At 44.5% G+C, this 27,729-nt stretch overlaps 2 protein-coding genes across 3 annotated transcripts in view; both read left to right on the top strand.

Moving 5' to 3' along the window:
* Positions 1-10,955: 10,955 nt before the first annotated feature.
* Positions 10,956-24,444, top strand: QARS1 (glutaminyl-tRNA synthetase 1). The gene is given in 25 exon segments (XM_074283239.1): positions 10,956-11,131; positions 11,638-11,785; positions 12,588-12,697; positions 13,145-13,220; positions 14,059-14,082; positions 14,085-14,122; positions 14,876-14,929; positions 15,084-15,144; positions 16,513-16,584; positions 16,922-17,007; positions 17,282-17,368; positions 18,589-18,688; positions 18,817-18,895; positions 19,087-19,195; positions 19,271-19,401; positions 19,507-19,599; positions 19,841-19,978; positions 21,060-21,147; positions 21,266-21,409; positions 21,820-21,924; positions 22,314-22,406; positions 22,745-22,872; positions 23,028-23,094; positions 23,301-23,426; positions 24,261-24,444. Coding segments are annotated over 25 exon segments (2,322 nt in total). The 5' UTR covers positions 10,956-11,017; the 3' UTR covers positions 24,312-24,444.
* A 1,542-nt stretch (positions 24,445-25,986) lies between these two features.
* Positions 25,987-27,729, top strand: part of QRICH1 (glutamine rich 1) — a 71,841-nt gene continuing 70,098 nt past the window's right edge. Inside the window, exon 1 of one of the 2 annotated variants that reach the window (XM_074283234.1) lies at positions 25,987-26,111. The gene's annotated coding sequence lies outside the window, so the exon portion shown is untranslated. Of the gene's footprint in view, positions 26,112-26,983; positions 27,130-27,729 lie in introns of those variants that run through there. The other variant, XM_074283235.1, reaches the window with a different exon arrangement.

The following is a 27,729-nucleotide window of genomic DNA, read 5'->3' as shown; positions in this document are numbered from 1 at the left end:
ATAAAGATAATGAGGGGCTTTGAATATTAAAAAAAAAGGAATTACATGTATTGACTAATATGGAAATATGCTCATTATGTTTATACAATTATAACCTGTATTGGATTGCTTGTTATTTTGGGGAATGGAGGAAGGAAGGGAGAGAAAAAATTGGAACTGAAGATCTTATAAAAATTAATGTTGAAAATGATTTTTACATGTAATTAGAAAAAAATACTATTAAATGGAGAAGAGTTACATTATCATCTTCCCATAGAGGAAGATTAAAAAGTTTAACTTAAAAAAAAATAAAAGAAAAATTATCCTTGCATATGTTTTGAAAATAAAAAGCTGTAATGAAAATAAAATATAAAATAAAATAAAAATTCAACATAAAAACATATTTCCATATTATTCATGCATAAATATTTTTGTACATGTAGGTCCTCCCCCTCATTTTAAAAAAATCTCCATGGGATACAGAGCTAGCAGTGATATTGCTGAATCAAAGGGTATGCATCGTTTGATTGTCCTTTGGGAATAGTTTCAAGTTGCTCTTCAAAAATGATTGCATTAGTTCACAACTTCAGTGACAATGAATTAGTGCACAAATTTTCCAATGTCTCCTCCAACATTTATCCTTTTCCTTTTCTATCACATTAGCCAATCTGATAGGCATAATGTGATACTTCAGAGTTGTTTTAATTTGTATTTTCTCTAATTAATTGTGACTTAGAACATTTTTTCATATCACTATAAATAGCTTCACACCACACCACCACCCCCATCTAAAAGCTGCCTTTTCGTGTCCATTGACCATTTGTCAATTGGGGGATGACTTGTATTCTTATAAAGCTGACTCGGTTTTTTATATATTTGAGAAAAGAGGCGTTTATCAGATACTTGCTATAAAAATTGTTTCTAACTCTCTGCTTTCCTTCTAATCCTGATTTTGCTAGTGCAAAACCTTTTTAATTTCATATAATCAAAATTATCTATTTTACATCTTGTAATGCTATCTCTCATTTAGTTATAAATTCTTCCCTCTCCCATAGATCTGACAGGCAAACCATTCCTTAACTCTCCTAATTTGTTAATTGTACCACACTTTATCTACAAATATACTCATTTTGACCTTACCTTGGTATACAGTGTAAGATGATGCTACTTGCCTATTTTCTGCTTACTATTTTTCAATTTTCCCAGCAGTTTTTGTCAAAAAGTGAGTTGTTGTTCCAGAAGCTGGAGTCTTTTGGGTTTATCAAACAGTAGATTATGGTAATTATTCCTGTGTCTAATCTATTCCACTGATCTGCTACCTACTTCTTAGCCATTAACAGTTTTTATGATTACCACTATATAATATAATTTGAAATTTAGTAGTTAGTCTACTTTCCTTCAAATTTATTTTCAGTAATTCCTTTCTTTTTCTTGATTTTTGGTTCTTTTAAATGAATTTTATTTTTTCTGGATCTATAAAAATTTTTTTTGATTGATTGGTATGACACTGAATAAGCAAATTACATAAAATTGTTCCTATCATGTTGGCTTGGCTTATTCTTAGAAATCAATATATTTTTCCAATTGTTTATATCTGATTTTATTTGTATGAAAAATGTTTTGTAATTGTATTCATATAGCTACGAAGTTCATCTTGGCAGGTAGACTTCAAAGTATTTTATATTTGTTTTCAACTATTTTAAATTACATTTCTCTCTCTCTTGCTGCTGCATTGGTGTAAAAATGCTAATGATTTTTGTGGGTTCATTTTATATCCTACTACTTTGCTAAAATTGTTCATTATTTCAACTAGTTTTTTAGTTGATTATTTTTATTTCTTTGATTTCTTTTTCTTCTCTTTTTGCTATAGCTAACATATTTAGTGCAATATTGAATAATAGTGGTGCTAATGGAAATCCTTACTTCCCTCCCCCTACCAGTACTTATTGGGAAGACTTCTAGCTTATCCCCATTACAAGTAAAGGTTGCTAGTGATTTTAGGTAGATCTCTATTTCTTCTTTCAAGGAAAGTTTCACTTATTTTTATGCTCTCTAGTTGTTTTTTTTTTTTTATTAGTGTGATATTTTGTCAAAAATTTTCTTTATCTATTGAAATAATCATGATTTCTGTTGATTTTGGTCTTGATATGTTCAATTTTGCTTACATTTTTCCTGATATTGAACCAGCCCTGCATTCCTGCTATAAATCTCACTCAATTATACTGTATGACCCTTGGGATATATTGTTGTAATTTCCTTGTTAGTAATTTTATTTAAAAATTTTTGCAGCAATATTCATTAAGAAAATTGGTCTAAATTCTCAGATGATGAAATTGAAACTATATCCACTCATATGAAAGTGTTCCAAATCACTACTGATCAGAGAAATGCAAATTAAGACAACTCTGAGATACCACTACACACCGGTCAGATTGGCTAAGATGACAGGAACAAATAATGATGAATGTTGGAGGGGATGTGGGAAAACTGAGACACTTATATATTGTTGGTGGAGCTATGAAAGAATCCGGCCATTCTGGAGAGCAATTTGGAACTATGCCCAAAAAGTTATCAAACTGTGCATACCCTTTGATCCAGCAGTGTTACTACTGTGCTTATATTCCAAAGAAATACTGAGGAGGGGAAAGGGACCTGTATGTGCCAAAATGTTTGTGGCAGCCCTTTTTGTAGTGGTTAGAAACTGGAAGATGAATGGATGTCCATCAATTGGAGAATGTTTGCTAAATTACGGTATATGAATATTATGAAATATTATTGCTCTGTAAGAAATGACCAGCAGGAGGAATACAGAGAGGCCTGGAGAGACTTACATCAACTGATGCTGAGTGAAATGAGCAGAACCAGAAGATCGCTGTACACTTCAACAACAATACTGTATGAAGATACATTCTGATGGAAGTGGTTATCTTCAACATAAAGAAGATCCAACTCACTTCCAGTTGATTAATGATGGACAGAAACTACACCCAGAGAAGGAACACTGGGAATTGAATGTAAACTGTTAGCACTACTGTCTATCTACTCAGGTTACTTATACCTTTGGAATCTAATACTTAATGTACAACAAGAAAATTGGATTTACACACATATATTGTATCTAGGTTATACTGTAACACATGTAAAATGTATGGGATTGCCTATCATCTAGGAGAGGGAGTAGAGGGAGGGAGGGGAAAATTTGGAAAAATGAATACAAGGTATCATGGTATAAAAAAATTACTCATGCATATATACTGTCAAAAATTATAATTATAAAAATTAATAAAAAAAGAAAAAAAATTAAGTTATTGAACTGAAAAAAAAATTGGTCTATTGTTTTCTTTCTCTGTTGTAGTTCTTTCTAGTTTAGGTATCAGCACCATATTTGTGTCATAAAAGGAATTTGGTAGAATTCTTATTCCTATTTTTCCAAATAGTTTATATATTATTGGAATTAAATGTTTAAATGTTGGATAGAATGCACTTGTGAATCTAATAGGATCCAGGGTTTTTTCCTTATGGAATTCCTTACTGTTTTGTTTTAAATTCTTTTCTAAGATAGGATAATTTAAATATTCCATTTCTTCTTCTGTTAATTTTGGGGAGTAGTGTAGCACTTCAATATCATCATGTTTTAGGATTTTAAATAGGATTTTTATCACTTCTATCAGCGTTATTGTTAATATTTCCTAAGGCCTACTTGACTTCATTTTTAAAGCTATCTGGATCTAGATCATTGTGATAACCATTGTAGTTATCAGTGATATTAAAATCTTTCTTGCATAGTTCTTTTGTGTATTCTTGCCATCTCTTTTTAATCTCTTCTTTTTTTTTCTTTTCTTTTCCTGAGGCTGGGGTTAAGTGACTTGCATAGGGTCACACAGCTGGGAAGTGTTAAGTGTCTGAGACCAAATTTGAACTCCGGTCCTCCTGAATTCAAGGCTGGTGCTCTATCCACTGTGCCACCTAGCTGCCCCTTTTTAATCTCTTCTACTTCCCTTATAGCCCTATAATTTTTTTCTCTTAACCTGCCCATGTTTACATGAAACTTTCCCTTACTGTCCTTAGTTTTCCTGAGGATCTGGGTCTTTCCTGTTTTATTTTTTCTATTTCTTTACATTAATCATTTAAGAAAAATCATCTTGCTTCTCTCCTTGCTATCCTCTGCATTCAGTTGAGTATCTTTCCCTTTCCTTCTTTCCTCAGCTATTTGTAAAGCCTCATCAGTCATTTTGCTTTCTTGCTCTTTTTTTTTGGAATGTTTTGTTGTAGCTGCATAATACTATAAACTTCTGTCTACCGGATCTAATACTTTAAACTTCATCCCTTCTTTATATTCATAAGGGATGTTATTTAGATCATATCTATTCAGTCTGATGGTTTTTCCTGCTTTTTTCAATTTGTCTGAATTTTGTAATAAGAAGCTCATGTTCACAGTGAGGTCCAGGTCTTGTCTTAACTGAATGTATAGAACTTCTCTATCATTGGCTGCAAAGTATATAATCAATCTAGTTTCTATATTGACCATCTGATTATGTCCATCTGTAAAGTTGCCAATTTGAGTTGTTGAAAAAGAGTATACTATTACCAATGAGTTATCTTGACAAAATTCCATTAGTCTTTGACCTGCTTTATTTCTAGTTATTCTAATTATCTTTTGATTTTCTTGTTTAGCATTCAAATATTCTTTGATGAATGTGATATCTTTTTTTTTTCAGTGTTATTTCTAGAAGATGTACGTCTTCATAGAACTGATCAATTTTGACCTTCAGCATTAGTGGCTGGAGCGTAGATTTGAATCACTGTAATGTTGAATAGTTTGTCTTGGATTCAGATATTATTCTTTTTTTAATTTTATTTTTAATTTTGGCTTTTTATATACAAAACATATGCATGAGTAATTTTTCAACATTGACCCTTGAAAAACCTTCTGTTCCAACTTTTCCCCTCCTTCCCCTCATTCCCTCCCCTAGATGGCAAGTAGTCCCATACATGTTAAATATGTTAAAGTATATGTTAAATACAATATATGTGTATATATATATATTTATGGAGTTATCTTGTTGCACTGGAAAGATCGGATTTAGAAAGAAGGTAAAAATAACCTGAGAACAAAAAACAAAAATGCAAGCAAACATTAACAGAAAGAGTAAAAATGTTATGTTGTGGTCCATACTCATTTCCCAGTGTTCTTTCTCTGGGTGTAGCTAGTTCTGTTTGTTACAGATGAATTGGAACTGATTTGGATCCTCTCATTGGTGAATTCTATCAGAATTGATCAGGATTCAGATATTATTCAGACATTGTTTGAGATTGTAGTCCTGTAATGTTTTTTTCATCCTTGTATTAACAATGAAGGCTATTTTACTTCTTCTAAGGGATTCTTGCCCACACTAGTGTATGTAAAGATAATCTGATTTAAATTTACCCATTCCCTTCATTTGAATTTGAAGAGGGTTGTGGTCCCTTTAAGAAAGTAGTCCTTTCAGATTGATTTATTCTGATTCCCAACCCCTCCTAGTAGATACATTAACAATTCAAGAAGCTAGGAAGTAGCATTCGCGAAGCCTGGTGCGAAGCATCCCTTTGAGTTCCAATGGGAGATCAAGGCTTGTCCCAGTCCCCACAGGATGTCAGCCAATTTGGAACTCCACCCATGGGCCCCTTTAGCCCTGGCTATAAAAGAACCAAGCTGGAGTCTTCTCTTTGCAGAGGTTCCAAACTTGCCAGCTTTATGCCTGGCATGCCAAGGGTCTCTTCCCATTGGAATACTGTTTTCCAGTGCCAACCTTTCTTTACCTAACACCTTTTACTAACTAGACTTGAAGTTTACTTCCAATCCCCACAATAAGCCTCTTATCAATCTAGGTTTTCGGGTCTGTAAATTCCTTTACAGGGGACTCTTGCGCCACCACTAGACCTCATTTAACTCCCTATCCTTGCACCGAATTCTGAGGGGTTCCAGGGGAGCTCTATTTGACTCCCTGAACCTCGAACCTGCCACTAGATCTCAACTTCATTTGGGTACCCCAAATATATACCTCATCAAGTTCGCCCAATACCCAAAATATCTATTTAACCTTTCCTTTCTTTATTTTTTTTATTTTTTGAGGCTGGGGTTAAGTGACTTGCCTAGGGTCACACAGCTAGGAAGTATTAAGTGTCTGAGATCAGATTTGAACTCGGGTCCTCCTGAATTCAAGGCTGGTGCTCTATCCACTGCGCCATCTAGCTGCCCCCATCATTTTTTTTTAACTAATTTTTTTTGGATGAGGCAATTGGAGTTAAATGATTTGCCCAGGGTCACACAGGAAGTGTTAAGTATCTGAAGCTGAATTTGAATTCTGATCTTCCTGACTCCAGGGTCACTCTAGCACCATCTAGCAGTCCTTATCATTCCATCTTGTATTTGACCACACTCTGCTTTCCTCAGTTCATATATTCATAGTTAATAGGCCAATTCAGGTTCCTATGCAATATGGGTCTTTACAGCATCAGACTTTCCTTTCATTATTAGACCCCTTTTTTTTTTTTTTTTTTTTTTTGGGGGGGGGGTCTACAGTTAATTTTCCTTTAGGTTTTGGTATGGTCTCTTCTTTAGTACTGGAGCTAGCTGTAGTTTTCTTCCAGTACTTTCTGACCTGAAGAGTTCATTTTCCACTGTCTGATCCACATTCCACTGATGAGGTCTAAAATTGGGGTACCTAAATGAAATTAAGATTTGAGGTCTAGCAGCAGGTTCGAGATTCAGGGAGTCAAATAGAGCTCCCCTGAAAGCCCTTTGGATTTGGCGCAAGGACAGGGAGTTAAATGAGGTCTAGTGGTGGCGCAAGAGTCCCCTGTAAAGGAATTTACAGACCCGAAAACCTAAATTGATAAGAGGTTTATTGTGGGGATTGGAAGTAAACTTCAAGTCTAGTTAGTAAAAGGTGTTAGGTAAAGAAAGGTTGGCACTGGAAAACAGTATTCCAATGGGAAGAGACCCTTGGCATGCCAGGAATAAAGCTGGCAAGTTTGGAACCTCTGCAAAGAGAAGACTCCAACTTGGTTCTTTTATAGCCAGGGCTAAAGGAGCCCATGGGTGGAGTTCCAAATTGGCTGACATCCTGTGGGGACTGGGACAAGCCTTGATCTCCCATTGGAACTCAAAGGGGTGCTTTTGACCAGGATTTGTGAATCAAAGGTCTTAGCTTATTGAATTGTTAATGCATCAGCTAGGAGGGGCTGGGAATCAGAAAGGAATAAATCAACCTGAAAGGATTAGTTTCTTAAAGATAGCACCACCCTCATCAATTTCTTCTATCATTTTAATATGGTCCAAGGGGGTTTTCCTTTTCCTTTTCCTTTTTTTTGAAACTTCATTTTTTGGTTTTATTTTTAATGGCTTTTTATTTTTCCAAATACATGCAAAGATAGTTTTCAACATTCACCTTTGTAAAACCTTGTGTTCCAAATTTTTCTCCCTCTCTGCTCCTCGCCCCCTCTCTTAGACTGCAAGCAATCCAATATAGGTTAAACATGTGCAATTCTTCTAAACATATTTCCATATTCATCATACTGTACAAGAAAAATCAGATCAAAAAAATGAAAGAAAAGCAAATAGGAGGAAAAAACCAAGCAAACAAACAACAATAAAAAAATGAAAATACTATGCTTTCATCCACATTCAGTCTCCATAATTCATTCCCTGTATGCGGATGGTTCTTTCCATCATAAGTCTATTGGAATTGCCTTAAATCACCTCACTGTTGAAAAGAGCCAAGTCTCTCACATACTCTTGTTGCTGTGTACAATGATCTCTTGGTTCCATTCAGTTCACTTAGCATTAGTTCCTATAAGTCTCTCTAGGATTTTCTGAAATCAGCCTATTCATCATTTTTATAGAATAATAATATTTCATAATATTCATATGCCATAATTTATTCAGCCATTCTCCAACTGATGGGCATCCACTCAATTTCCAGTTCTTTGCCCACAATAAAAAAGGCTGCTATAAATATTTTTGCACAAGTGGATCCTCTTCCCTTTTTTATGATTGGGATACAGGCCCAATAGAGACACCACTGCATCAAAGGTTATGCACAGTTTTATAGCCCTTTTGGCATAGTTCCAAATTACTCTCCAGAATGGTTGGATCAATTCACAATTCCACTAACAATGTATCAGTGTCCCAGTCTGTTTATATTCTTTGACCATTTATCATTGGGAAATAGTTTGTATTCTTATCAATTTGAGATAATTCTCTATATATTTTAGAAATGAGATCTGGATGTAAAAATTTTCCCCAAGCTTTCTGCTTGCCTTGACTGTGTTGTCTTTGTGCAAAACCTTTTTAATTTAATGTGATCAAAATTATCCATTTTGCATTTCATAATATTCTTTAACTCTTCTTTGGCCATAAATTCCTTCTTTTTCCACTGATCCCTTTTTTTTATTTTTTATTTTTTTTGCTGAGGCAATTGGGATTAAGTAACTAGGAAGTGTTAAGTGTCTGAGGGTGTTGAGGGCGGTAGCCCCTTGAGTTCCTTGTTTGATCTCCAACTTCCTTTGGGACTTGGACTTTGATACAAGATCTGGTCAAACTAGTCTGGGCTTGTACCCAGCCCCCCACTGGATCTGAGCTGGCTTGGATAAAGCCCGCCAAAAATCTGGCCTTCTAGGAATTAACCTGAGCTCCGCCCATTACTTCTTCAAGCAGATAAAAAGAGCAAAGCTAGAACCATCTTTGGTTCAGAGATTTGAAAGATGCCAGCCAAGATGCTTGCATCAGAGATTCTCTGTCCCCGCCGCTTTCGGTGTATATCTTCCTCTATCTAATGCCTTTTGCTAACCAGACCTTAACTTTGCTTCCAAACCCTGCAATAAACATCTTTTACCCATCTAGGTTTTCGGGCCTGTAAATTCATTTACAGGGGACTCTCCCCGCCACTAGACCTGATCTAATTTTGTATCCTTGCGCCGAATCCTAAGGGGGTTGCAGGGGAGCTACATGTGACTCCCTGTACCCGGAATCCTGCCACTAGACCTCACTTAATCCTATTGAGGTATATACCTCATTATTAGGTATTTATCTCATGATTTGGTTCAAGTTACCTCATCATTTTGAGGTTCCCTATTACCTCATCAAGGTCACATTTGAACTCAGGTCCTCTTGACTTTAGGGCTGGTGCTCTGTCCAGTGCACCACCCAGCTGCTCCTCTCCATAGATCATCTCAAAAATAAACTATACATGGGGTTTTCTTAGCAAAGCTGCTGAAATGGTTTGCCAGTTTCTTCTCCATTGATTTATTTTCTGTCAGAACTCTCCACTATGACCACTCATGAGCCCTTCTTCTATGACCAGGCAATGATTACCCCTTAAATAAGCTTCAATAAGCATTAAATGCTTTACTACTTGAAAGGCACGGTGTTGGGTCCTAAAGAATAAATAAAGACATAGTAAAAAAAAAATACAAAGATAATGAAATAATGGAAGTCATTAAGCTTGTGAATCTTAGTGTCTACTGGGAAGCTACAGACAAGTAAGCCCATAGAATTTCAAGAGCGTAAGTGAACCCCAAACTGGAAGAAGTAGTAAAGTTCTCTCCCAAGAGATTGTGGCTGATCATGCTTTGAAAGAAACTAGGGATTGTAAGAAGTAGGTGGGGATAGGAGTGATTGGGGTGGAGAAAGAGTAGTGGAATCTAGACACAGGAAACCAGACAGAGGTTCAGAAAATGGAATGTTATATTTGGGAACAGATAGTAAGACGGAATGGAAAAATTCACAAATGAAGGGCTCCCACACCCTCTCTAAGTAAACACACCCTACTTCTTCGACGTACGATGCAATGAACTCAAGCTCTCATTATGATGCTGGCTGCCTTTCCCTTTCATCTGCCCTGACCTTCAAAGGACAAAGCTTTGATCTAAGCTCCAAATGAGGAAAGGAAAACATCCTTGATCTCTCCAATATTTGGTTGTTTAATCATCATTTCATATCAAAAAACGGGATACTTCCGATTGGACCTAACGGGGCAGTGGACAGTTGGACTGTCTTCCTACAGACAGCCCCAGATCCATTGGCGTTTTCGGTAGGCATGATGATACGCTGATTCATATCGAGTTTGCAATTATTTGAAACCCTGATCTTATCTTTACTTAAAAAATTTTTTTTTTAAATTTAACTGCTGGGAAGACAACTTCTTCAGCATAAGCTCAGGTCTTTAGCAGGTCTCAGTCTGACTGAAGAATCCTCCAATCAGCGACTGAGGCTGGGTCAGTACTGAGTTTAAGAATGGCCTTTTTTAACCTGGTCAAACACAATGTAACACTATGGGAGGGAAAGACCCTTCCCGGCTTTCGGCCACAAAAGTCACCGTTCACACCGCTCTGCATGCCCAGGGGGCTCGGCCTGGACTACCGCCGTCAGTCAATCGGAGCGGGAGTGACGAGGGTTCGTCGGTGACCTCCACGACGCTTTTCAAGGTTTCAACTGTCCTGGCTGACTGCGTTATCAAACCCAGCCGACATCCAGGCCAGTCCGCACTCCGGCAGCTAACCTGTCTACACCTGCTCCACAGCCGGGACTGCGCACTTTGCCAGTCCGGGAATGCGCGCGTTGCCGGTTTCTTGGTCAGCCCCACATCCCGGGGGTGGGGGGGTGGGTTTTTTTTAACATACTCCACGTTTTTTCCCCCGGGGCACTACGCAGGCTCTCGATACTGGAAGAGCGGAGGGGCCACTCCCGAAACAACCATTTGGTCTCTTCCTTAGGAGGATCCCGGGAAGGCCCGCAGCCAGCCTCCGCCCTGCCCCGCCCCTCGGCTACGCCAGCACTTAACATGGCCGCGCCCGGAAGCGGCGGAAGCCAGTCAGACCGGGTCTTCCGCCTGAGGGTCTTTAATAGCGTCCCAAAGCCGTCCAGCCCCGCCCTCGTACGCTATCCCATTGGTCCTTCTCCGGACACGCCTAGATCCTCGCCGTTCCATTGGTTAGGAGCGACAGAGGCGGCACCGATCGGCGGCGTGCGCTTCTTCCGGACTCGAGCGGCTCCAGCATGGCGACCGACTCGCTGTCTCTTTTCACTGGCCTCGGCTTGAGCGAACATAAGGCGCGCGAGACGCTGAAGAACGAGGCGCTGAGCGCGCAGCTCCAGGCGGCGGCGGCGCAGGTAGCGAGCAGAACCTGGCCCGGGGCCTCCGGGACCGCCCCCTCCCCCACGCCCCCAGCTGGGCTTAGCTTCCCGAGCCGAACTTCGCCCCTTCCCTGCGCACCATCCATGCTCCCTGGCCAGTGATCCCCGGGTGCCCCTCCCCCCGCCTCTACAGCCGCTCCTTAAGGTCGGGAGTCCTCCCGCTGTGGAGTCCGACACCCGGGACTTGCCTCCCACGACTCTCGGCCCCCTCCCCCCCCACGGACACCCCATTCTATGTAATGTCTGGGAAGCGCCCTCCCTTCCCCCGTAACGTGCCCCAGATGTGGGTCTCTTTGGGGAAGGTGACCCTCGGCAAACGGGCCCCTGCACCCGGGAATGTCAGCTTTTACCCAGGCTCTTGGATCTGCCTCTGCGACCTGCCCCAGGGGTGTCATGTGCTGGAGGGGATCAGGCGAGCAACAGGCCCCTCCGGTGGGTTCCTGGGACCGCCCGCCCCCCATCCCTCGTCCCTTCCTTTCTAGGCTCAGCAGGCCCTGGGGCCCAGCATTGACAAGTCTACGGGAACTCTTCTCTACAATGTGGCCTCTCGCCTCAAGGACCCGCGCAGGTTGTCCTTCCTGGTGGGCTACGTCACCGCGAAGAAGATCCTCACGGACCTGCAGCTCAGTGGTGGGCACCGCTCCCTTCTGCCGGGGCCTCGCCCCCTGCTCTCTCTTAGAATAGCATTTGGCCCCGGATTCCGAAGCAGGCCTGCGCATCACGCTGACTCACTCCTCCCCTCTCCCCCAGCCTTCACTCTCCTGCCCCACCTGCTTACTTTGGGATCATCCTTACTCCTCTCTGCGCCCCAGCCTCCGTAGTCTGGGACATGCGCAGAGACCCCCGGCCTGTTTGGTCCTGCACCAGGACGTTAGCCTGGCTCCTGCTCCCAACGTCACTCTCGTAGGGGGGGTCCTGGAGCAACAGAGGGCTGCTATGGAAGACAAGCAGTGATTGGATTTTCACATAGGATATATTATAAAGTGAATATTGTAGACCCACCAGCCCATCCTTCACCTTACAATGTAGCTCATTGCTACGTACTGGGGCTCTTTCTCATTCCCTTTAATTCCCAGACTCTTGTCTCATCTTCCTCTAAAAACATGGCTTAGACTAATATCATGGTGAATATCCTAGCAACACCAGCCCTGCCCCCCCTCGGTTTTCTGGGGTAGAATTCAACCTCTTGTAACCAAAGTCTTGTCCATTGGAAATGCTATATTGGCTGCTCTGTTTTCAGCTAAGGCTGAAGATGTCTGGCTAATGTGAATGCCCTTTTCCTCCTGCTGCTTTGTGTCTCAGCCTCACTTGGGGTTAAAGGTTAGGTGAATTTGCCTCTGTGTCCAGGCTTGCTTGTACTTTATATGGCCCAGACTACCTCAGATCTAAGTGCACGAGTGTTTGATTGCACCCTGGCTGGTTCTTTTCTCAGCTGCCCTGGAATACCTTCGGAGCCACCCCTTGGACCCTATCAACACGACAGAATTTGAGCAGGAATGTGGTGTGGGGGTCAGGGTGACCCCGGAGCAGATTGAAGAGGCTGTGAGTCCTAAGGAGAGGGATGATTTTGGGACTAACCCCACCTGGGGTCTGGGGAGGCATGTTGGGGTCAAAGATTAGGGAGAGCTGTTTTGTTTGGAGGCATAGCCCCTGGCACAGAAGCAATCTGGATGGTGGACATGGCTCTGATTGTTGAGCCAGCTTGGGGTATCTTTCCATCCCTTATCCACCACCCTATCATTATTTGAGAAAGCAATATATTATAGTATTTTGGTATTAGAAGATTTGGCTTTAACTCTTGAATCTTCTCTGACTCATATGCTGACTGTGTGACTTTGGATATGTTGTTAACTCCTTTCACTCCCTGTCTTCTTTAAGATCAGATGGTTGGAGTAATTTAAGGTTCTTGTCTTCTTTAAAATCCTCTTTTGATGAGAAACTATCCTTGAGAGGGTGATGTAAATCTTCAGGATTCTCCTCTCCCTGCAGGTTGAAGCTGTAATTGGTCGGCACCGTGAACAACTCCTAAAAGAACGATATCATTTCAGCATGGGGGTGCTAATGGGTAAGTGTCAGGCCACCTGATTAATAGGAAAAATGAGGCTGTTGCTGACAATCCGCACTGAGCGTTGGTTTTAGCCTCGCTTTTTTGAGATAGGCAGATCCTGATGGGAAAGTTGAGGTGAAGCTGCAATGACATGCTGAAGGTCACAGAATCATAAAGTGGATTACAGAATGCATTTCCAGACTTAAGTCTTTTGTGCCACAGTTTTCCCTACCACAGCTTCTAAACATAGTAGGCCTTTAGTAAAAGTTTTTTGAATTGAATTTACAATTTTTATTTTTGTTCCTGTTGCCCTAGACCTTTTGGAAGGGATGAAAGAACTGAAAATGTGGCCTTGGTTCTTGCAGCTTAATAGGCTCTGAGACCAAGCATAGGCATCTATCTTTTCTGCTTTTGGTTTGGTTCTAAAGACAGATGAAAGACCAGCTTTAGCCATGAATTATTATTAATTTTTAAAATAATAGCTATTTATGTTTCCAAATACATGCAAAGATAGTTTTCAAAATTCACCCTTGCAAAACGTTGTGTTCTATTTTTTTCCCTTCCCTCTCCCCTTCCCCCCAGACAGTAAGCAATCCAATATAAGTTTAAGATGTGCAATTCTTCTAAATGTATTTCCACATTTATCATGCTGCATGAGAAAAATTAGCTCAATAGAGGAAAAAAAATGAGAGAAAAAAAACAGGCAAGCAAACAATCATCCCTGAATTTTTTGTTTTTGACACTGATACAATGCTGTAAAGTAGATTATAAATTTCATGAGTTAGGGCTGGATTCCTATGATACTTTATTACCTAGTTCTCCCAGGTATTCAGCTTCCTAATGTTTCCTCTTTCAGGTGAGGCAAGGACAGCGCTTAAGTGGCAGATGGCAAGACCATTAAGAATGAAGTTGATATGCAGGTGGGTTTGTGTTTGTTAATATTTAATCAGGTGGCCACTTTAGAACTTGTCAATCAGTCAATTGAGAAGCCATGTCCCTAAGACTGCCTTGGGCTGTGTGCCCATAAGCAGTAAGTATAAGATGGAAGGAACTTAATTTTTCCCCTGAGGCAATTGGGGTTAAGTGACTTGCCCAGAGTCACACAGCTAACACTTAACACTTAACAGTGTTAAGTGTCTGAGGTTAGATTTGAACTCAGGTTCTCCTGACTCAGGGCAGGTGCTCTATCCTGCGCTATCTAGCGTTCCTGAAGGAACTTAGATGTCTCCAAGCCCAACCTATTTTTACAGAAAAGGAAACTGAAACCCTGAATGGTCAAGTGCCTTGTTCAAAATTATACAAGAATAACTAGTGGTAGAATGGGCTTAAAGCTAGGTCCTTTCCCTCTAAATCCTTTGCCCTTTCCTCTGATACATTGCCTCCATTGATATATTGCTTCCTCAGTTATCTATAGGGTTCAGATCTGATCTCAGACACTCATTAGCCAGGTGAACCTGTGCAAGTAATTTCACCCTTATTGCCTCCTCCTCTGTCTCCCCAAAAAGAAAAAAGATGACATTAAAGACATGATAGAGGTTTTCTATCTCGGAGCCCAACAATCAAGAGGAAGGGATTGAGGGAGCAGTGGAGGCAGGGAAGGTGAGCACATAGCATTGTGCTCATCACACCTGGATCAGACCCAGCCTCAGCTTCCTTGTCCTGTCTTTGTTCAGGTTCTCCATCTCCTGGGCCCAAAGACAGAAGCTGATTTGGAGAAGAAGCCCAAGGTAGTGAATGGCTACAGCTGCTGCACTTGTCTGGGACAAGCTGAGGATGCAGGAGGCTGGACCAGGACCAGGACTTTTCTTCCTGGCTGCTGTGGGTTTGGGTTGTGCCCCAAAGGAGGCTAAGTCAAGGCTGTTTGCTACTTCCATTCTCTAGGTTTCAAAGGTCCGACAGGAAGAAAAGGACTTGAAGGCATTGAGGACCACAGTATTGAATGGTATGAATTAAGCTAATTCCTGGTTTAATATCTGCTCTACAACCCCTCTGGAGGCAATCCTCTTTTCTTTTTTCTATTCTTAGTCCCTCTCTTTGTGGTGTGGTTGATGCTGGGCCAGAGACTTCAGTACCAAATTACTTTTCTTTTTTTTTTTTTTCTTTCTTTCCTTTTTTTTTTTTTTTTTTGTTGAGGCAATTGGGGTTAAGTGACTTGCCCAGGGTCACACAGCCAGGAAGTGATAAGTGTCTGAGATCAGATTTGAACTCTGATCCTCTTGACTTCAGGGCTGGTGCTCTATCCACTTCGGTGGCCGCCATACTTTTCTTGCCATATATAGTCCCAGCAAACCTCCCCACCCAACCCCCCCTAGTGTATGGCCACTATAAGCGGCCCCTTCTTCCCTAAGTCCTATAATGCTTTTTAGCCTCCTTAGGGGTCAGCGGTTGTGTTCCTCTGATAGCAGCCCGGGTTCAGGTAGGTTAACACCTGTGCTACTCTAGTACCTGTTAGATCACCAGGAGCCTTTACTGATCTCAGGATTAGGAGTGGTTCTGGAGGCTAGTTTCTATGGGACTGTCCTTTGGAACTCCAGGTCTCGTGTTTGTTACTACTTCCGTGTCCTGGGTCTGGCCCCTGCCACAGCTCCTGCCCTTGGGAGTTTCATCTGAGGGAGATTTTCTCTTGGCCTGTTTCTCCCAGGTTTGTCCTGGATGCCATGACTGGCTCTGAGGAAGGTTCCTTTTCACCTGTCCCTCAGCAGTGAGGTGTATCGGGGTGCAGAGAAGACTAGCACCTTTGGTGTGAGGGCTTGCTGGGCCCTTCTCAGGGCTGTTCCTCCGCCATTGGTGTCCACTTGTAGCCACACTCAGGTGGAGAGTAACTGACAGGCCTCAAACTCGCATGAGAACAGCTTGTTCCAGTGGCCATGAAGGTGATGGAAGCAGGCTCTGTGGAGTGTCGCCTGCATCCCAGGCCATTGCCAGTCACCTTGGTTTTTATTGCCAGTGGACTTTACTGACTCGAAGAGAAAGTTGTGCTGGCAGCTGTGCCAATCTGCCTTACTTCCGTCTGTAGTCTAGATATCACTAAATGGCAAGGAAATGAAAATGCAAGACCAACAAAAGGACCACACCTGCTCTGTGCACTGAGCACAGAGATGACAGCCCTTTCCCCCTCGGTTCTAGGACTTTTCATTTGAGTTCAGTTTTCTTAAGATCCAGAGAAAGCTTGGGTATAACTTGCTAGGAGGAGGAGGTTACTTTGTTTTCTGGCTGGAATTGTCAGCCACCAGGTTCTTGGCGCTGCTTCTGAGCCTAATGGGCAGGTATGTACTCTGGAGGTTCCTACAGTGTGTTCTGGCTTCTGTAGGTGAGGAACCTGTGACATCTCTGTCTCTGATGGAACAGCTCAGGGGAGAAGCACTGAGGTTCCACAAACCAGGTGAGTTTTGTGTGATCCAGTTGGGGGTCTGGGAGATAAGGATAATATTCGTGGTGAAGCATCACGTGATCCTGGACTATTAAAGTATCTGACCACAGCATCCATCACTTCATAGTTCCCTGGGGAGGCTTCTGGATTCTTCCTTGTGAAGCAGGGTTTCCTGCTGTCACTCTATTGCGTGTTTGTCAGAAGCAGCTCTGGCTAGGATCCTCCTCCAGTCTCCCCTCTTTCTCCTGCCCTTCTGACAACAATGGTATAGGCCTCAACCCTAAGAAATGTGCCGTCTTTTCCTGCCACCCTCTTCTAAGGAAGCTTCTTCTCTATTTGATATTTGCAGGGGAGAACTACAAAACCCCTGGATATGTGGTCACGCCCAACACCATGCCTCTGTTGCAGCAGCACTTGGAAATCACAGGGGGCCAGGTGCCTGGGCCTCCTTCATTTGGTGATGGGGGTGGTAGGAGGGTTGTCCTGAGAATCATAGCCAAAGGCCCAGGGTTCTGATGGGTACAAATGACCACTGTGATCTCTGAGGCTGGCAAAGGAAGTACTTTGTGGGCATATAAGAGAAGCCTCCCTGGTGGCTTCCCCTGCCCCAGATTCCCAGTGTGGCCATGGAGAAAAGATTGAGGCACCGTCTTTGATCTAGGGTGTCACACAGCCAAGTGACTCTAGGTCTTCTGAACCTTTTTCTCAGGTGCGAACACGATTCCCACCGGAGCCTAATGGAATTTTGCATATTGGACATGCCAAGGCCATCAACTTCAACTTTGGCTATGCCAAGGTAGGAGGCCGACCTGTTCTAGCACTCTATTCTCACTGGTCTTAAGCTGGAAGGGGCTTGGGAGGCCACGGAATACAGCCCCCTCATTTTATAGAAGATGAAACTGGGCTCCCACAGAGTTTACATGATGAGCTTAGTCACACAAGTATTGAATAGAAGAGAGAGTATTTGAACCCAAGTCCTTTGACTCCAAAACTGGAGCTCTTTTCATTATATTGTGCTTCTTCCCTGTGGGATAGAGGGGGGACTCTTTCCTACTTGTTATTGTGGGGAGCATTAGGAACCACTGTGGCTCAAAGACACAGTGGACACTTGCTGATTGTGATAGCTTTGGGGAATAGCATAGTGAATGTGGCTGGAGACTAGGAACCAAACATCTGGTGATGTGTTTGGGCCAAGTTTTCTCATCTGAAAAATGTGGGTCTGAGACTAGATGACCTTTAAGCATCTTTTAACTTTAAACCTTATGTATGTTTCAGTGAAGCTAGGGAGCAGGGTGACTCTGTGGTAACTCTGACACAGCCACTTTTCCTCTGACTCTGGGAAAAGGCAGGACCTCACAGAGAGGGCAGTCCCTCTATGAGTGAGGGTGTACTCTGACCCAGCTGTTCCCTGTCTGCTTATTGGGGGAGAGGCAAGTCATTCCTCAGGACCCTTTCAAACTATCAGTAGTTTTGAGGGCAGAGGGATTGCTTGATCTTGATTCTCAAATGTCTAGAGGAATATAAAGGTCACTCAGTGGCCAAAGTGAATAGCTCCCCTCCAACCCTGGGCTCCCTGCAGATAGGCTACTCTTCTTGGGGCACAGCTGGCTTGAGCTTTGCACAGGCAATTGAAAACTTTTCTAGTGAACTGACTTCCACTGACATCTGCGGAAGGGACTTGATGATAATTGGTCTCTACCATGCTTTGGTTTTTAATGCCCCTGTTATACATGTGAAATCAAACTATTAGTTTATGACATATGTATGTAACTTCGGTAACTTGGAGTTTTGCTGGTAAGATTATTGTGGTTAGTGCATTTAGAAACAAAGCTCTTTGCTGAAAAGCTTTGGGGAAATGAGTATTTTCCAATTTGAGAGAGAACTCACATTGCTTTTTTGAATCTCAACATACTTTTTTTCTATATGAAGCTTTAAATTCTGTAAGTAAATAAAATATAATTTTAATGGGGATAGTCATCTAGTACTGGGATCTATGAAAATATCTGGTTTCTATAGGCCAACAATGGAGTCTGTTTTCTGCGTTACGATGACACAAATCCTGAGAAGGAAGAGGAGAAATACTTTACTGGAATCAGGGACATGGTAGAATGGCTGGGTATGGAGTCTGGGTCAAGGATGGGCTAACTGGAAATGGGGAGAAATGGGAGGAGGAGTTTGGGTAAGTGGGCCTGAGGGGAAGCTTTCTCACTCAGGGACTGACTGTCTGGGTCTCTGATTTGGCAGGTTACAAGCCCTTCAAAGTGACTCATGCGTCAGACTACTTTGACCAGCTGTATGCCTGGGCCGTGGAGCTCATCCGTAGGTAAACCAGGGCCTCCTTGGGTGAGGGTGGGGGCTAGAAGGAGAAGGGAAGTCATCTCTTCGGGAGACACCTGAGCTCCGGGGAGAGCCGAAGGAGCTGGCAGGGCTCCTGGCACTTCTGTGGGTGTAGCATATGGCTTCTGGGTGCTGCTTACCACCAGCAAGGAGCTGATGTTCCTTCTGCCCCTGCAGGGGTCATGCCTACGTCTGCCACCAGCAGGTAGACGAGATTAAAGGCCACAATCCTCCACCCTCCCCATGGCGAGATCGGCCTGTTGAAGAATCTTTATTGCTTTTTGAGGTGAGTTGACCTTTGACCCTAACCTGGAGAGGTTTCCTGGGGCCAGATTGTGAGTGGTAATCTGCCTTTGCTCAGGGCATGAAGAAGGGGAAGTTTGCTGAAGGAGAGGCCACACTGAGGATGAAACTCGTGATGGAAGATGGAAAGATGGACCCGGTAGCCTATCGAATCAAGTACACGCCTCATCACCGAACTGGTGACAAGTGGTGGGTCCCCCTGGGCTCTCGGAGGGGGCCAGGGCACAAGCCCTGTGGGGCCAGCTGGGTGCCATCATCGGCTCACGGGCCTCTGGCCTTGGTCTCTCGCTGCAGGTGCATCTATCCCACCTATGACTACACACACTGTCTGTGTGACTCCATTGAGCACATCACTCACTCCCTTTGCACCAAAGAATTCCAGGCCAGGTGAGTATGTAACCTAGGGAGAGCAGCATCTGTAACCTTTTTCAGGTAAACTCTAGGCTTGTCTTTCTCCTTCATGGTAGGGCTAGAAAGTGACTGGGGGACAGATGTGGGGAAGAACCTGATTGGGTGGAGGTGGGGACATGGGGTTGGAGAAAGGGTTCTTAGAAGCCCAGGCTGGGCTTAGCCGTGTAACCCAGCCGGAGTCTGTGAGAGACCATCCTAGAATACCTGTCGCCCTCAGGCGCTCCTCCTATTTCTGGCTCTGCAATGCACTCGATGTATACTGCCCAGTTCAGTGGGAGTATGGACGCCTCAATCTGCATTACACAGTTGTCTCCAAGCGCAAGATCATTCAGTTGGTGGAGGCTGGTGCAGTCAGGTGAGAGGCATGTGAGAGTGAGTAGCAGTGCCACACAGTACAACTGGGGCCCTGAAAAGGCTCAGGTGATGGTGGGGGGACCATTTTCTGAGATAGCAAAGGAAAGAATACCAGATTTTGAATCTGAAACAGGGCTCACATCCTGACTGTGATCCTAGACAAAATCCTTCCTCTTTCTGGGCCTATTTCCTCATTTATAAAATTATAAGTGAAGATTTAGATCAAGGAGGGTAGAGTACTGGTAAAACTACAGTGAGGAAAAAAAATGAGAGCCAGAGCCTGGGCCTTCACCCATGCCTAGAATACTGATTGTATACTGAATTCTATTTTCCTCTGCTCGGAGGGTTGGATCTCCTCTCTCAGGACATATAGGTGGTGTGGGCACATCAAGCCCTACAACCAGGGCACCAATGGCAAGGGTCTTGCATTCAAATCCTGGCTCTCCAGGAATGAGGAAAAAACTTCAGCCTTCCATGGCCATAATTTCTTCCACTGCAACTGAGACATTTGGACTAGAGATGTTTCAGGAGGGACCTGTTTACAATCGGAAAATCTATTTTTTACTATGTAGTAGAAAAAACTTGATTCATAGTCAGAAAACCTTGGGCAAGTTACTTCACCTATCTTAAGTTTTCAGCATCTGAGGATACTCCTCTTTGGCTCATTGGTTTTTGTGTGGAAAGCACCTTGCAAAAATTTATTTATTTATTTATTTTTGCTCGTTATTAATATCCTCACAGTTAAGGGAAGCTCCCTTATAAGTCTGCATAGTATAAGCCAGAGACAGCTTGACTTGGAGTCATTTATTCTTACATGTGATAGGAAAAGCCACAAGAGTAGAAACAGAGCTTTTGCTCCCTCATTTGTAAAATAGGGACAGCATGCCTGGGATCTTTATCTCACAGTGGGGAGGTGAAGTACCTAAAACTCAGCACTCCTTAGAATGTTCCATGAAAGCAGTTCCACACCTCAAACTGATTCCCATGATTTTTGAGGCTCTTGGGTGATGATTGCACACAGTTCGGGGTTGTGGGTACAGGAGCCACATCTCAGGCAGGTATTCATTCTTTCTGTGTTGCAGGGATTGGGATGATCCTCGGCTCTTCACACTCACAGCACTCCGACGTCGAGGCTTCCCTTCTGAGGCGATCAATAACTTTTGTGCCCGGGTAGGTATGGGAATGCCCAGGGACTTACATATCATGGGCCTAGTAACCTTTATGTGGCTTGAGACCCAGTCTGGGGCTGGTTGGCCACTGACTGACTTCTGTCTTTTTTTCCTGGCAGGTGGGTGTGACTGTTGCACAGACAACAATGGAACCTCATCTGCTAGAAGCCTGTGTTCGAGAAGTGTTGAATGATGGGGCCCCTAGGGCCATGGCTGTACTCAAGCCACTTCGGGTCACCATTACCAACTTTCCAGGCAGCAAGGTTAAGGGCAGGCAGAGGGAGTCTGTCTGGGGAATGAAGCTAGAGAAAAGTACTACTGTGGTTTCCTGGAATACAACTGTACCTAGTCTGTCTTCTTGTCCCATAATCCCCTGCTCTTCTCTGTCTGGTGGTGATTTTCATCCATGTACAACTTTGTATTTTGCTATTCCTACTATGGAGGAAGATTTTGGATGAGAAGCAGCATAAAAGGCCCTTGGATTTAGAAGTTTTAAGTTTAAATTTCAGTTCTACTACTGGTAGATTGGGCAGATTATTTAATGTCTGGAAATGAAGGCTATGCTTCCTTGTCTATAAAATCAATTGGCACAACCAGATAAATTGTTAATATCCCTTCCAGCCTTAAATCATGTGTGATCCTCCATCTCCCTGTGCTTTCTTCTCTGCTACAGGCAATTGATGTCACTGTACCCAACTTTCCTGCTGATGAGACCAAAGGCTTTCACCAGATCCCCTTTTCACCCACAATCTACATCGAGCACACAGACTTTAAAGAGGTTAGGGGTGGAGTAGGGTATGGTTTCTTATCCTAGATTTCTGCTTCTTCATGGTTCTCCTGGACCTATGGGGAGAATGGTGGGATGGAAAAGAAGGCTTGATCACTTTTTCCAAGCCTCTTAACAGGTTTGAGCTCTATGGCTGGTACCATAATTATAGGACCAACAAAATGGAATTTTAGTATCATGTCAGAATTTTGGTAACTGTCTCCAAGCCTTCTAATAATAGGCCAGTTACCTTGAATGTGCCTTTCCCAGAGTCATCTTGTGTCCCAACTGCTTGGTCTTAATTACCCTCTTGGGACGAGGTATCTTTTGAGGCAAGAATTGGGCATCTAAGACAGCTACTAATATTTTTTCCCTTGGTGTTGACACAACTTTCTTTGCAGGAGCCAGAAAAGGGTTACAAACGTCTTGCACCAGGCCAGCCAGTAGGCCTGAGACATGCGGGTTATGTTATTGATGTACAGAATATCATCAAGGTGAGAAGTGTCCACCTCCCAAGACTCATAGTTCTGTAATTGGGCCTTCCTTTTCTGTTGGCAATAAACTGATTTTCCTCAATTACTCCAAGTGATTTGGGAGAAGTCAAGGATAGAGCCCTTCCAGAGTGAATTGCCCTTCATTCTTTCATCTCTTCCTCCCCTCCCCCCAACACAATATTTTATAGCAGGATAGGGGAAATCTTGTCGACAGGATGACCAAAGAAGTACTTCTGGTACCCCAAAGGTTCTAGGAGGTCTGGAAACCAGACAGTAAAGAACAGCCATCCTAGAGAACTCAGTGACTTGATCTCTCCCTTTTTTCTTTTTAAATAAAGAATGCTAGTGGGCAAGTTACTGAGCTGGAAGTGACATGCAGCAAGTCAGATGCTTCTGAGAAGCCGAAAGCTTTTATACACTGGGTTTCTGAGCCCCTGCAGTGTGAGGTCCGAATCTACGAGAGGCTGTGAGTCTTGGGATCAGAAACTGGGAAAAGATTAGTTTATTTTGGGCTTAAGGTTAGCCTTAGAGAATTTAATTATCAATTATTGGGAAGATATAAGAGAGAACTGGGTTCCTGACCAGCAATCATGGAGCCTCATAAGATGGATATAATTGCAGATTCCAACATAAAAACCCTGAGGATCCTTCTGAAGTGCCTGGTGGATTCTTAAGTGACTTAAACCCGGTGAGTCTACACTGGGAAGTAAGGAGGTGGCCATTGGATTTTGGGTGGTTTTTCCTCCCATGAAAGGGCTATGAATGGAAGCATTGGAGGCTTCTTCTATATATCCAGAAAGTAGTGTCCAGGGGATGAGCTTCCCTCCCCCACCCCCAACTTCTCTAAATCTTGTAGCTTTGCACAAAATAGTCTAATACATGTGTGTCCTACAGGATTCTCTGTGTGTGATTGAAGATGCCTTTGTGGATTGCTCAGTCTGTGGTGCAAAACCTTTTGATAAATTCCAGTTTGAACGCCTAGGCTACTTCTCTGTGGATCCAGACAGTTCAGAAGGAAAGGTCAGCCAGTACTTTTCCTTCCTCTCCTCCCTGCCCAACCTAGCTCAGGGCACTTGGTTTTATCCAAATTCTCACTTAAAGAATAGGCATTGAGACCTTAGCCACTCAGCTATTTATCCCTTTCTCTCTTAGCTAAAGTTCAGGAAATAGCACATCATTACAGTGCCAGGGATCAAGCAGAAATTCATTACGTTTTCAGAAGAAACATAATACCATGTGAAAATCTTCTCTTCACTGTCAGCAAGGGGCAGAAACTTGGGTGTCAGTAGACATAAATTCTAGATCCTGCTCTAACACTTACCTTCGTCAGCCCCCTTTCCCTTTCTTGATTTATCTAAATTAATGATTTATCATCTAAATGTTTTAATCACTAAGGGTACCTTTCTCTGAGATACATTTCAATCCTTCCATGCTTTTAATAGACATTTTCTGGAGTAACTGAATCAAATTCATCACTGGTGCTCAGTACCCTGTTGCTGAGCTCCCCCAGACTGAATTAGGCTAATCTTCAGAGATTATTATTGATACATCTTTGAAGCCTTACCAGTTTGAAGGAGCTTTCAGAATTTGGTGTTGAGATTGGGTAGTCCTCAAGAATAGAGTATCACCTTCGCACCATGAGGAGCTCTCCCAATGACAAGAGTATACCTCACAGGATAGTGAAGTGATTATATACTGAAGTGATTTATAATGAGGTCAGCCTTTTGAAGCCTAGAGGGAATGTTCATTTCTTGGGACTTCATATTTGGCCAATCTAAATTTTGCCTAAAGGCTCTGGATAAACCCTGTGCCCCTGAGTATGTGGCCTAATTCCTCTTTTCTCTCACTTTCTAGCTTGTTTTTAACAGAACAGTCACTCTGAAGGAGGATCCTGGAAAAATGTGAATGTCTTGAGTCTAGGATGATATCAATCTGGAGGAAAGGAGAAGACACATCTACCTTCGCCTTATCAGGGCCAGACTTGGCCATGCTAATCTGCAGTGCCATCTCAGGATGACCAATAAAGAATAGCACAGTTTTTCTTGGAGTCTGTCCTAACTGAATTGGGGTAGGGCATGGTGGTGAACAGTCTATTCATAGATAGACTTTTTGGCCTGAGAAGATGGATCAGGGAAATCTTTTCAACTTGGAGCTAGTGGCCCCTATACCTCTAAACTGGGCTTTGCTTTGGCTTCCTTCTATCTAGCAATCCTTTCCCCTTCTTCTCTGGATTTTGAGTTAATGAGCCAGAGATGTGGCTTAAACCCACTTTGGCTCTTTTGGGCAGAACAAAGCACTTACTTTTGGTCATCTTCTCTTAATCTTCCTATCTGCTTCTACAGGCCTGATGAGCAGCTGGGGAGGAGGAGAGCAGATAAATTTTCCCACTTTTCCCACCCTGGGTCAGGATTGTTTTCCTCTTTTCCTCCTTGCTCCCAGAGGGGGAGGGGGGGGAGAAAGAAGGGGAGGAGAGGGAGGCTAGTAGGGGACTGTGGCCCAAAGCCAAGAAAATGCCTTTTGATGACCCAGTCAGGGACAGTAAATGGTCTTGGATGAGATCATAGCTAGGGATTGAATTACTCATTTAGCATTTATTAGAAATATACTGTATTGCCATACATACAGAGTGGTAGGTGCTAGAAATACAAATACAATGAAAATAATTCCCAAAGAATTTTAATGGGGGTAGTCCAGAAACACCTTTTTGATACCTTAAATAATTTCATCGCCATAAAATATTTTCCTTGAGATCAGAGGTGCTTGTTTTGGGTTGTGCCATGTTCCTCTGAATAAATGTTCAAGTGGAACTTGAGAGGCTAATAATTCATCCCCTATTTTATAAAAGAAATGAGCCCAGACAAGAAACAGTAACACCATGAATCAATGGCAGCCCCAGCATGCCAGTCCAGCTCCCTTTCCAGGGCATCCCTGGCCTATGCTCTAAGACCAGTTAGTTCGTTAAGGGATGCAGTGTTCAGGATCCAGTGGAGAGTAAGGGACAAAAGAACTTGGAGTCTGGACACAGGCCCTGCTAGTTTGTCCTAAGGGATCTGCTGCCTTCCCCAATCAGAGGAAAGAAGCTCTCTAGGATCCATCAGCAGGCAGAAGCAGAAGCGCATGCCCTGGCTGGCATTCTGGCCTCACCCTCTCTGCCCTTCTTGGGAGCAGGCTCATGCTCTGACTTCGTGGGCTCCTTCTCGGAGTCCTGCAGTCCCTATTCTAAAGGCCGGGAGTGTGTCTGCAGCTTTAACATCCTCCACATTTCCCACTGTATACAAACACCAAAGTCACCCAAGGCCTGGTTTAAGGTGGACTGCAGGGAGCTGTGGGCTTGCTGCCCCCTGCTCCAAAGGGGCCTGCACCGCTCCCCCGGGGCTCTTTCCCAAGAGGATCCGGCCCTCCCTCTCCCGGGAAAGCTAACCATTTAACCAGTGCCGAGGTGGCGTTTCTGGAGCCGCTGGGCCCTAGAGTCACCGAGGACCCCGGAGCCTGCAGGGGCATCAGTTCTGGGCCACCTTAAGCAAGGATGCTGGTGCAGCTGAGTAGGAGGTTGTTTCGCCGAGTATGGGAAGAGAGGGGGTAGAAAGGGCTCGAGTCTCCCGCCAGGATGGCCTGTAGTGAAACCCCCCAGGACTGGGGCCAGGGCAGTGTGGGGTCTGGGCTGGACAGCCCTGGAAGCTGGTGCTGGGAACCAGGGCCCGCCAGGTGAGGGGCAAGGGTATGGTAGGACCCACGACCCAGGGAATGGTGGAGGATGGGCTACAGCCCCAGGCACGGCCCCCCTCCCTGAGTCCCGTAGTTTGGCTCTTCTTTCGCAGTATGGGAGGAGAAGCTCAGCCCCTCCTCTTCGGGGTCCGTGCCGGCGATCCCGGTTGGCCTGCAGTGCCTTCACTGTGACCTGCACTGCAGGCTCACCCCGGCTCGCCATCTCTTTCAAGGGTGGTGCAAAACAATCCTTTTGATGCCTTCGGTGGGGAGCCTCCCTCCTTCCGAGGCCTCCGTCTCGGGCCAGACCCAGGCGCCTTTCCCAATCCAAGCTTTCCTTAGGGTCGCCAGCATTCTGGACTTGAGCCCCTCCCCCCTTCAGGCTCCCGGTTCCAGGGCGGCTCCCTCCCCTCCCTGCACGGCGGGTGGCTCCTAGAGTTGACTTCGCCTACTCCCTCACTCCACCCCCGTCCCAGAGGAGGAACGGCCTCGGTAGTCTCGAGGGGATCCATTCCGAACGCCTGGTCTAATGAATGGGCCATAGGGACACCCGAACTCTTGCAGCCTCTAGGCCTGTCAGACGAGGACCGGGGAGGGAAACTGAGGCCGAGAGACGTTCGCATCTCTGACCTGCAGAACCCACTACTGCTAGGAGCAGCGTCGGGGAGTAGTGGAGATGTTCATCTACAAATGAAAGGAAGACAAAAGGGTGGGAAAAAATAAATTTACTGATTCGTTTCTGCAGTTTTTAAAGTCTATCTAAGGACGCCTGGGGGCTGCAGCAGAACGCTTTCCCTTTAAGGCAGGCCGGGAGGCCCCGGTTAGTTCTCGCGGGATTTGCCTTTTCTGATCTCGCGAGAGAGGAGCTCGGCGCCCATTGGCTGTCGGGGTTGAATGTAAGATGGCGCCCAGGGAGCTGTGAGGGGAAAATCCTGTCGGTCTCGAAGCGGCGACGGTAGAGCAGGGGCCCGAGGCGGCACGGAGGGGCCCGTGGGCGGAGCGGCGGCGGCGGCACTCGGTAAGGGTTGTGGCGCGGGTGAGGAGGGTGCCGGAGGCGCCACGGCGCGAGTAAGTGAGCGAGAGGGTGCCGCCGCCGCTACCACTACACAACGGCGGAGGGAGCTCAGGGGAGCGGGCCGAATCTACTGGGCCCCGGAGGGTGCGGGGCGGCTCCGGTCAGTCGAGTATAGCACTGTTCTCCCGCGCGACCCCGCTGCCCAACCTTCTCCTTTTAGGTTAGCTGGAGTGGTGCTGGTGGTGAGGGCTGCGTTTGCGAGCACGGGCCTGGCCTCTGAGGTGGGGTGGGGGGGAAGGAGGAGGAGGGCAAGCGGGTGCGCGCGCGCAAAGCGGGTTCTCTCCCGCCGGCGCGCGCCGCCGTTCTAAGTGCGCGCGGGCCTGGGCCTGGGGAAATTTGTGGGGGGTGGTAGGTGGGTGGGAAATCTGGTCTATTTCTTTGCCAGGCGTGGGGGCGCGCCCGGATGGAGGGGGCGGGGCGCCCCGCGGGCACTGGGCTGTGGCTCTGGGGCCGACGGGGAGGGGCGCGCCTGGGTCCTGCCTTCACTGCACCTCGGTGGAACCTGCCTCCGTCTTCCCAACCCCCCCTTCCCCAATGGTTCAG

Source organism: Sminthopsis crassicaudata, chromosome 1 (genome assembly GCF_048593235.1).
Source record: "Sminthopsis crassicaudata isolate SCR6 chromosome 1, ASM4859323v1, whole genome shotgun sequence".
NCBI lineage: Eukaryota > Metazoa > Chordata > Mammalia > Dasyuromorphia > Dasyuridae > Sminthopsis > Sminthopsis crassicaudata.
Note: the sequence above shows the minus strand (reverse complement) of the source record. Positions and strands in the feature narration are given on the sequence as shown.